The sequence below is a fragment of the Gossypium hirsutum genome, chromosome A07, assembly GCF_007990345.1.
Source record: "Gossypium hirsutum isolate 1008001.06 chromosome A07, Gossypium_hirsutum_v2.1, whole genome shotgun sequence".
Taxonomy (NCBI): Eukaryota; Viridiplantae; Streptophyta; class Magnoliopsida; order Malvales; family Malvaceae; genus Gossypium; species Gossypium hirsutum.
Genome location: NC_053430.1, coordinates 33,407,200 through 33,417,389, shown reverse-complemented (window position 1 = coordinate 33,417,389; position 10,190 = coordinate 33,407,200). Strand labels below are relative to the sequence as shown.

Below are 10,190 nucleotides of genomic sequence, written 5' to 3'. Positions count from 1 at the left end.
AACCCCTCCAGTTTTCCCACGGCCATGACACATGAGCGTGTCTCCGGTCGTGTGGTACAAGTCAGTATGTATGCCCTATTTTCACACGGCCTGTGACACGGGCGTGTTTGGTGGCTATGTGAGGCACACGGCCTATTCACACGGGCGTGTGACCCTTAAATCAAAGAAAATTTTTTAAGTTTCCCAAAGTTTGCAAATGTTATCAATTTAGTCTCAAACCACTTTTAAGCATGTTTTAAGGTCTCGTAAAGCCTTATAAGGGACATTGTGATTATATTGATTGATGTTTATGTGAGAGTGTATGATTTGTGTTGTGATTGATTGGTAATGCCTCATAAACCTATTCCGACTACAAATACGGGTTAGGAGTGTTACAATCCCCAAATTGTGAACCACGACCATTTTCACACTTCTTTCTCTCATTTTTCGGTTTTTCATGAAGCTTTGAGCACGTTTCTTAAGTGTGCAAATGTTTTTGCAATGGTCACACCAAGGTTTCTTTCTCTTTTCACTGTCATCATTATTTTTAATAGTCACAAGAGTAGAATTATCATCATTAGCTTCAAATCCTGACCTTAACATTACTTTTCTCCTCGTCTCCTATTTTTTAAACTCAAAAAAAATCTCACAAAGTGTTGGAAGCTATTTTCCCTAAGATCTGATATCCCGCTTCATCAAATTCTCTATTTAAACCAACCATAAATAAATAAGTTCGCTCATTTTCTTCTTTTTTCATAGCTTTTACACTATATTCAGGACATTATCTCGCTCATTAAAACATTGATCTAGTTCTTGCCAAAGAGACACCATCTCGTTATAATAAAAAATAACATCATTTTCCCCTCACCTTACCTTGCCTTCCGGAGTTTTATTTTAACTTTTTGGAAAGCATTTTCTAAATCAATGGGAAAAATTTTAACTCAAAGATTTGTGAAGCATTTTTTAAATCTAAATGGGTGTCTTTCATAATGTCCCAAACATCTTTAACAACTGGGAGAAAAAGAAAAGACACCTATGGATGCTTCCATAAAGTTAATAAGCTATGCAATTGTCATGGAATTTTTTAACCTCTACATGTTCATTCTTGGATTGCCCATCTATGGTTGCTTGACTTCTCTAGTTAAATGACTTAGCTTACCATGCCCATCAATTGTTAACTTTATGGACTACAACCATTTGAGGTAATTCTTGCTATTTAGCTTGTGAGGTGCCAGTTGAAAAGAGAGGTGAGACGTTTTTGTCCTTTGAGTCATTACACTTTCAATAGTTGTTCCGACGGTAGAGTTTTCTACCTCTGTTTGTGTTGGGAAATGTGCCCATATTATAGTAAACATGTAACTGTTTTGTATTTATTTGAATGATGAATAAATAAATAAAGTTAATTTCACATTTCACTATTATGTCTTTTGCATTTCTGTCTTTTATATTTTGCATGCATAGTGAAATTGTGACAAGCATACATTAGCTCATTGATTGACTAAATTCAAACTGAAGATAAGTGGCATTATAAAAATGTTTACATTGCGAGAAAGACAACTTACTTTAGTAGATAACCTAAATAAGTTTGTAATCCCGTAAAATAATTGAAGTGAGCATTTGATTCAAATACTAAGAAGGATTATTATGTCGTTTACAATTCCAATTGGAGAGATGGCTAGTCTTGACTATCGAAGTAGTTGACTCCACGGTAGAGACATAAATGTATTAATTGGAAGAATGATACATTAGACTGGACCTAAGATGAATCAATTTTGAATCCGTTTGTGAATTAATTCACTTGTGGTGTTCATGGTGTGATTTACCTAAATCCTGAGTTAGTCATTGACCATGCGTATGCAACTCATGTGCTTTGATATAAATGGAGGCTTATGCTCTAAAGATGATTGAGCCTATAGCCAGTATGTTGGGTATATGACTTGTGTATGATATGGCTTTACTATCAATAGTGGAATTCATAGCTCAATTAAAGAGTTAATGATATCCTCTCATTGGCATTGTGTGGATTGATAAATATGAAATGTGGCAACGGGTCGCTTGTTCTTGATTGAGCAATTTATCATAGTCATTTGTTGATAATAATCATATTAATCATTAAGAAGACACAATAGTAACAATGAGATAAAATAGGATTGTATTGAGTGAATGAATTTAACTTAAATGAATCAAGGATATCATATGAAGGTAACGCACACATGATGAGGTCATTGGACAAAACAACTAGACGAATTGTTTTCGTAAAGAGTATAGGAATAAGGAGTTTTCAATCATAGTACTTCTTGTGGACTGACTCCATGATTAAGTAATTGCGAATTATCGGAACGATGCTTCTGGATATAATAGCAATTACTAGAGCTTAATTGTATATGTCTGATTGGTCCCTCCACTAGCTTAAAAAAAGCTCAATCGGATTGCATTTGAATCAGAAAAAAATTCTATGACTTTGGAAATAATTTAATTAAGTCGATTTATTCGATGTGGAATTAAATTAGGTTGTCGTGATAATTGTTCAACTAGAGAATTTGATTAAAGAATTTTCTTAAAAAAATAATTTGGAAAATCTAAGTGATTTTTGGGAAAATTAATTTTGATCAAGTAAAATTAAATTAATCAAATTAATTAAAATTAATATGATATTTTTAAAAATTAATTTTCAAGTCAAACAATTGGCCCAATGGGTAATTGAACTTGAAAATTGGACCTAAAATCGTAAATTATGCCTGGGAGCCCAAAACTGAGACCAAGACCTAAAAATTGGGCCGACGATCCAACTGGTGACTAGACTGAATCGATTGAGTCATAACTAACCCGGACTGAACCGACAGCAGTTGAACCGGCTCGGGGTGCTGTAAGGGTGTCGCACCTGCATCACCGGATACGACAGTGCTAGTGGTTGTGACGTCGTCGTCCTGATGGTCGGTGGCAGTTGGTCTTCGGTGGTTGAGCAGTGGAAGAGTTACACTTCTATTAGACTCTACCAAAGAATTTTATGTTAGATTAACTATTCAAAAAATAATATTATTTTAATAGTTAATATTAAATTAAATTTAATACTTATCTTAATAGTATTTTATTATTAATATTAAAGTGGTTATTTTAATATTAGATTAAATTTAACATTTATCTACAAGATAAACATTCTATTATTTTAATAAGATTTAATATTAAATTTAATCTAATTTAGATTAAATTTAATATTAAAAAGATTAAGTTCAATCATAGTTGAACTCTTTAAACTCTCATTATATAAAAAGAGTATTGGGTCATTATTTTTGACAGATTTAAATTTAAGAGAAAGTTATAGAGAGAAAATTTATTTTCCTAAAGTTGTTTTCTGCTATATTTTCCAAACCTATTTTTCTAACAATTTGGTTGTTTGATCTCTTATCTCTAGTGAAGGCTGTTTTAACCATGGTGTTACTAGAGATTTAATTTAACTTTGATACCATGAAAATTTTTAAGAAACTATTTCAATAAAATTGTATTATCTTTATTACGTAAAAAACTAAGTTTAAATAGAAAAAAGACTCACAACATAGCTAGAAAAATAGTTTCCTTATTCCAGTAAATTATTAAAAGATAAATAATTCTTCAAAATTATCTCAAAATATATGGGAGTTCCCAAAATATATGGGATTTCAACACATATTTCGACAAAGCTGCCCAAGTATTAGCTAAATTTTGATTTTGATTTTTATCTTGACATTTTTTAATAGAAATTTTAAGCACGAGTAATGTGGTTAACCCTAGGGGTGTTCAATCGGTTAACCGACCTGAAATAACATTAACCGAATTAACTAACTTTTCAAAATTTTTAACCGTTAACCGAACCGAAATTTTTTCAAAAAAATTAACCGAATCAAAAAATTTTCGGTTAATTCGCTCGATTAACCGAATTAACCAAAAATTATATGTTTTTTAATTTTTAGTTAAAATAAGTATAAAATTAACCGAATTAATCGAATTAACCGAATTACCCGAATTACCCGAATTAACCAAATTATTTGTATAAAATTATATGTTTTTTATTTTTATTTTTATTTTTAGATTTTTATTTTTATTTATTAAATTATTTGTAATTTTTATAATTGGGTTGGGTAATTGGTTTGGGTTGGGTACTTGGATTAATATATATTAGATTGGATATTTGGGTTTATGTTGGATTGGGTTTGAGTGAATAGTGGGCTATTTATATATTATAATTTTATTTATTAATTTTTTCGGTTAACCGACCGGTTTCGAACCGAATTAACCGTTAACCGAAAACTCAAAAAAATATTAACCGACCCCTGACCGAATTAATTCAGTTAACCGATCGATTAACCGAATTAGGTCAGTCAACCGAATTTTTTTGATTTTACCCGAATTTTGCACACCCCTAGTTAACCCAATGAAATTACATGTACTAAATTGACAATTTAGATATTATGCAAGGGTCAAACACCATATTAACCCAAACTTTTTCTTTATCTCTGCAAAGCCCATTAACGACTGTGAATTAAACAATCGAAACTCACTGCGCTCTAAAATTAAAAAAAGAAAAAATTCCATTTGGTGCCTTCTCTATGGGCAATAATGCCTTCAGTATTCATTCAAATTTACGATCTAACCTTCTTTTTTTTCTTCAACTAACAAAACTAAGCTTCTTTGTTTTGTTTTAGGACGACCCTCGGTTTTGCCATTATTTACGGCGTTACCCCTTTGTAAAAACCCTAGTGTCTGATTTTTTTTTTTTTGGTAGTTGTGTTCGGATTTCGGATTTTTCTAGAGTTTCGTATCTTTTGTTTTTTTGGAGCTTAGGATTGTGCTATGAATAGTAGAGGGAGGTATCCACCACCGGGGATCGGCGTTGGCCGGGGGGGCGGAGTGAATGCTAACCCTAGTTTTCAGTCCAGGCCGTCACAGCAACACTACGTGCAGAGGAATTTGGTTCATAATCAGCAGCACTTTCAACAACACAATCAGCAGCATTTTCAACAACAACAGCAGTGGCTCAGGCGTAACCAGTTACCCGGCGGCAATGACTCCAGTGTCATCGATGAGGTCGAAAAGACCGTACAATCGGAAGCCGTTGACTCGAGGTCCCTTTTGAATTTTATTTCTTCCATTTTTTGTTATATTTATGCCTAATCTTTTTTTTTCTTTTGTATACTGTGGCATTATCTCTCTTCAATTCTACACTTTTTGGGTGCTCCTAATGTGCTTAAGAAATAGTTTTTATGGTTTGATTAATTCCCAAACTTTCCATTTGTTAGGAAGGACTTAACGAGGGAAGGATGGAATTTGCGTATTGCTTTCATGGTTACTCTTCGCTTATTTGTTGTTAAGCTGTTAACATTTTTTTTTGTATAGCTATCAGTTCTCTTCTATATGCAATAGATTGAAAGTTTAAAACTTCATCTTTAGATACTTCTTCAAATTTTGGTTTTCAGTTTTCTTGATTCTGTCTTTTCATTTAACAACATCATTTTATTGTGCATGGTTTTAAAATCTAATTTACATTTTCCTCTTTCAGTTCACAAGATTGGAAGGCCAGGCTAAAGATACCACCAGCAGATACCCGCTACAAAACAGAGGTATGTCTGTAAATGGTATTTTTCTTGTCTAGGTACTGAATTGACTACTTTCTTGAAGAATCTGCTTTTATCAGTTATGTTTTTATCGCAGTTGTGGTATAGGTTATGACTTATGAATATCACCTAGATAATCATCATCCTAATAACTATTCGTCATACCTTCATGAAACTATAAAAATTGTTCTCTGCTCTTCAGAATGGTAAGAATAAATTGTTTTCTTAGGTCATTCTAGAAATGCAGGTGGATTATTTTCTTTTGCTTCCAACTATCCTGTGATATATATAGCCACATACTAGCATAATCACAATTATAAATGGACGGTTTCCAGAGTTCTTAACTTGGGGAAGGTTATACCTAGTTCTATGATGTTGAGGTCTTCTGGTTTGAACTTGCATATCGAAGAACTGTTTTAGGCAAGCATTACTCATTTCTTGGAAGCATATCATCTGTTTTTTGGTGACATATATCTCATCACTAAGCATGATAGCGGTGCAATTGTTTTTTTGTAGATTTTTCAAATGTTATAATTACCTGTTTACATACTAAACTGCCTATTAAATTGCTGACAGGATGTGACAGCTACTAAAGGAAATGAATTTGAGGACTATTTTCTGAAACGTGAACTTCTTATGGGAATATATGAGAAGGGTTTTGAAAGACCATCTCCTATTCAGGAAGAGAGTATTCCCATTGCTTTGACCGGAAGTGATATTCTTGCCAGGGCCAAAAATGGAACTGGAAAGACAGCAGCATTTTGCATTCCCGCCTTGGAAAAAATTGACCAAGATAACAATGTTATTCAAGGTTAAATAACCATTTATATATTCTCTTTTTTTTCTTTTGTCTGCATCTATTATTGGTGCAGTTAAATGGGAATGGGTACTGCAAGTAGGATAAATTTGCCCTTTCAATTTTTTATTCTTCTAGTTGCTTGATCTGCCTGTCAATCAGATAGTGGGAAAGAGGCTTGAATGCCGTTTTCTGCCTATTGTTAACTGAGATTTGAATTATGGGAATGGGCATGGATGGACATGGTAGAGTGGGGGCTCAAGCACTGCACCTGTTCCTGAAGCAAGTCCATCTTGTCTTCCTTCAGGCAAATAGTCGCAACTTTTTAGTACAGACATAAACATTTGCTTATCTTTCCAGGCTAAGTTTTTGCTTGAATCCTTTTTTGGATATTTATTTTCGGTGGGCAGCCAAAATCCTTTTTGGCTTCATTTGACATATGTATCATTTTCATGTCTTCTCTATTTGATGCTGTTACTTTACTTTTGGCCCAAGAAGTTACTTGAATTTGAATTTATTTTTCTTCTTATTATACATAAATTATCTGTTCAGTTCCTGTGTTTACCCAAAATATATGTTTTTGTGCAGTTGTTATACTTGTTCCAACTCGAGAACTGGCTCTGCAGACATCACAAGTGTGCAAGGAGCTTGGGAAGCATTTACAAATTCAAGTCATGGTCACCACGGGAGGCACCAGTCTCAAGGATGATATTATGCGATTGTATCAACCAGTCCATTTGTTGGTTGGAACGCCTGGCAGAATTCTAGACCTTGCTAAAAAGGGTGTTTGCATTTTGAAAGATTGTTCAATGCTTATAATGGATGAAGTAAGTATTTGGTTGTTTCTATGTGTATTTTTTTCCTTTCCAGTTTGGTTATTGTGCTTTCACATTTAACATTTTAGAGAATTTGAAGTTTTGTATTTGGATGGACATGGAAGACATATTATTTATTTATTCCTTTTGTATCTTGATGAGCAGTGATTTATTGTTTGTGTACATTTTGGTTGGGTGAGATGTGGGTAGACTCTGCTTGCCTCAGATTTACAATTTGGAAATATTAGCAATCAATTGAAGAGTTTATTGGTTTCCTTTTAAGGGTCCATATTCTAGAAACAGTTTTGGCTGCATAACTTATTGGATTTTTTCTTAACAAGTTTAAGTGTAATTGTAAGTGCTTGTTCTTTTTGTAAGTTGGTTGTATGCCTCTAATCCATTATCCATAGCTTACAATTTGCTTTGGGAAAGTTAATTGAATATGCAGTTACTGGAGCTTGTTGTGGAAGTGTCTTCAACTTTTCTTTGTGAATACTCACTGTATTTGGTCCCATAGTCTGCGTATCTATTGTTCTGTAAAGACTGAGCATTTTTTATTTTCTGTTCCTCATCTTCCACTTTTGTTTTTTTCCCTTTTGGGTTTCTTATATTTATATAAATGCTAGTTTTGGAACTAGAATTCTGAAGCATTGAGTGAGTTATTAGTATGAAAATTCTTAACTAAAGAAGGAAGAAAGTTGCTTGTGGAATGGAGAATGTATTTGATTATTTTCCTTAACTTGTGTGCTTGATTTTAGTTTATGATCTGCTTAATCTGATGCTATGTTTTGGTTTCTTTCAGGCAGATAAACTTTTGTCTCCAGAGTTTCAACCTTCTGTAGAGCAGCTGATACGTTTTCTTCCTGCAACTCGTCAAATTTTGTTGTTTTCTGCCACATTCCCTGTTACTGTTAAGGACTTTAAAGACAGATACCTACAGAAGCCTTATATTATTAATCTAATGGATGAGCTTACCCTGAAGGGTATTACACAATATTATGCTTTTGTGGAAGAAAGACAGAAAGTCCACTGTCTAAATACTCTTTTCTCTAAGGTTTATTCTTTTATTACTTTTATTTAGTTTTTGCTCTTTTTCCCTTGTTTGCATGAGATCTGATGTAAATTTATTTTCAGCTGCAAATAAACCAATCAATCATTTTCTGCAATTCGGTAAATCGGGTGGAACTGTTGGCCAAGAAAATTACAGAACTTGGCTACTCTTGCTTTTATATCCATGCAAAGATGCTTCAGGACCATCGTAACAGAGTATTTCATGATTTCCGTAACGGCGCATGCAGAAATCTTGTTTGTACTGGTATGTTGTGCCATGCTGTGTGTTTCTGCCTTTTTGGTATACGAGCTCATCTATGTGCAATTTGACTATTTAACAAATAAATCACTGTTGGTACTGATAGTTTGCCAGGCTTGGTATTTGTTCTCTTTTCATATTCTATTTCTCTCTCTTTTCTTTTGTTTTGCTAGACAACATAGCTGAAATCTGTAATACCTTTTATTTGAAAGCACCACTGCTTATCTTTTTCAGTGATAGGCTGCCTTTGAATTTAAATGTCTCTCTTTCACAAAATTTGAATCAAGGGATTGAAGTATGCAAGTGTTGCAAGTTTCATAATATATGGTACACTTTGAGCTATATTGAAGCTTTGCCTTTAATGTTTTTTGTTGTCCCCTCTTATGTAGTGGGCATTAATTATTTATTTCTACCAACATACATGAAATTTTAGTTTCATTAGGATTAATTCTCTATGCCAGTGTGGAAAACAGATTTACTCTATTCATAAGCATTTTCTAGAAGTCATTTTGTAAACAATAATCTCCTAATGATGTATTTATACTTGCTGCAGATCTTTTTACAAGGGGTATAGATATCCAAGCTGTGAATGTTGTTATTAACTTTGACTTCCCCAAGAACTCTGAAACATACCTCCATAGGGTATGTTGGCTATCTATTTGTCTCTCTTGCAACACTTACCAAACATATATACATTCTTTTGCTAATCCTCATGACTATCTTCTTAATGAGCAGGTTGGTCGATCAGGAAGGTTTGGTCATCTTGGATTAGCTGTGAATTTGATCACTTATGAAGACCGCTTTAACTTGTAAATTACCATGTCTCTAACTGTTTTTAAACTAAAGTGCTATATGCATTGAGGTTTTCCTGATTCGTAGAAATGTCATATGGTCTTTTCTAACAGGTATAGGATTGAGCAAGAACTTGGGACTGAAATTAAGCAAATTCCTCCACATATTGATCAGGCTATTTACTGCCGGTGATTTATTGAAGATGTTTCTAGTTTGGCCTACGGTGGTAACAATGGTGAGCAGCCACCCTCAAGTCTAGTTTTTGATTATGCGAATGAAGTGATTTCTCTGTTGCCTCTTTCCATGTGTGTATCTTGTGAGATAATATTGATGATGTGCAATTACTTGCATGTTTGTTAGGGTTAATGAAGCCTGCTTATTCAAGGCGTTCGTCCTTGCACATGGGTGGGTATATATATATATTCTAAAATATAAGACGATGTTGGTGGGAGACTTCTTATCGGGTGCTTTTATGCATGTAATCCTTGAATGCTTCTTTCCTATTGACATCTCAAATTTCAGAGTCCTGAAATGTTAGCAGGATACAATAGACTAGGGAGAGTTTTAGATGAGTCTTGCTTTTGATTTAGTTATGGTTTGGTACTGTCTGTCTGTCTGATCATGGTGGAATTGTCGCTTGTGCTAGAAATTTATGTTTATGTTTTTTCTGTTGGTGCATTTTCTCATCAAAATCTGTGGTTTCAATGAATAAAAAACATCTAACATTTTAAAACGAAATGAAAAGTATCGGCTGTAGTTTGATACATCATGTATGCATTTCCAGTTTGTTTAGGCCCTTTTGCAATTTTAATCTGAACCTGTTACTTATACAAATAATTCAGATAACTTTTTAAAAAATATATTAATTATTAATAAAAAATGATGACATTTAATAATATTATTGAATAAAT

At 33.4% G+C, this 10,190-nt stretch overlaps 1 protein-coding gene across 2 annotated transcripts; it reads left to right on the top strand.

Annotated features, from left to right (window-relative positions):
- The first annotated feature begins 4,517 nt into the window (after positions 1 to 4,517).
- On the top strand, positions 4,518 to 9,947 carry LOC107952921 (DEAD-box ATP-dependent RNA helicase 8). 2 transcript variants are annotated; one of them, XM_016888126.2, is made up of 10 exons: positions 4,518 to 5,078; positions 5,513 to 5,573; positions 6,144 to 6,378; positions 6,952 to 7,190; positions 7,981 to 8,232; positions 8,313 to 8,493; positions 9,041 to 9,129; positions 9,223 to 9,296; positions 9,393 to 9,514; positions 9,640 to 9,947. In XM_016888126.2, exons 1-9 carry the CDS (start codon positions 4,807 to 4,809, stop codon positions 9,469 to 9,471), a joined length of 1,482 nt encoding a protein of 493 aa, XP_016743615.2. In that variant the 5' UTR covers positions 4,518 to 4,806; the 3' UTR covers positions 9,472 to 9,514; positions 9,640 to 9,947. The 2 variants fall into 2 exon arrangements, with proteins under 2 accessions (XP_016743615.2, XP_016743614.2); XM_016888125.2 differs by having other exon boundaries at positions 9,393 to 9,947.
- The last annotated feature ends 243 nt before the right edge of the window (positions 9,948 to 10,190 follow it).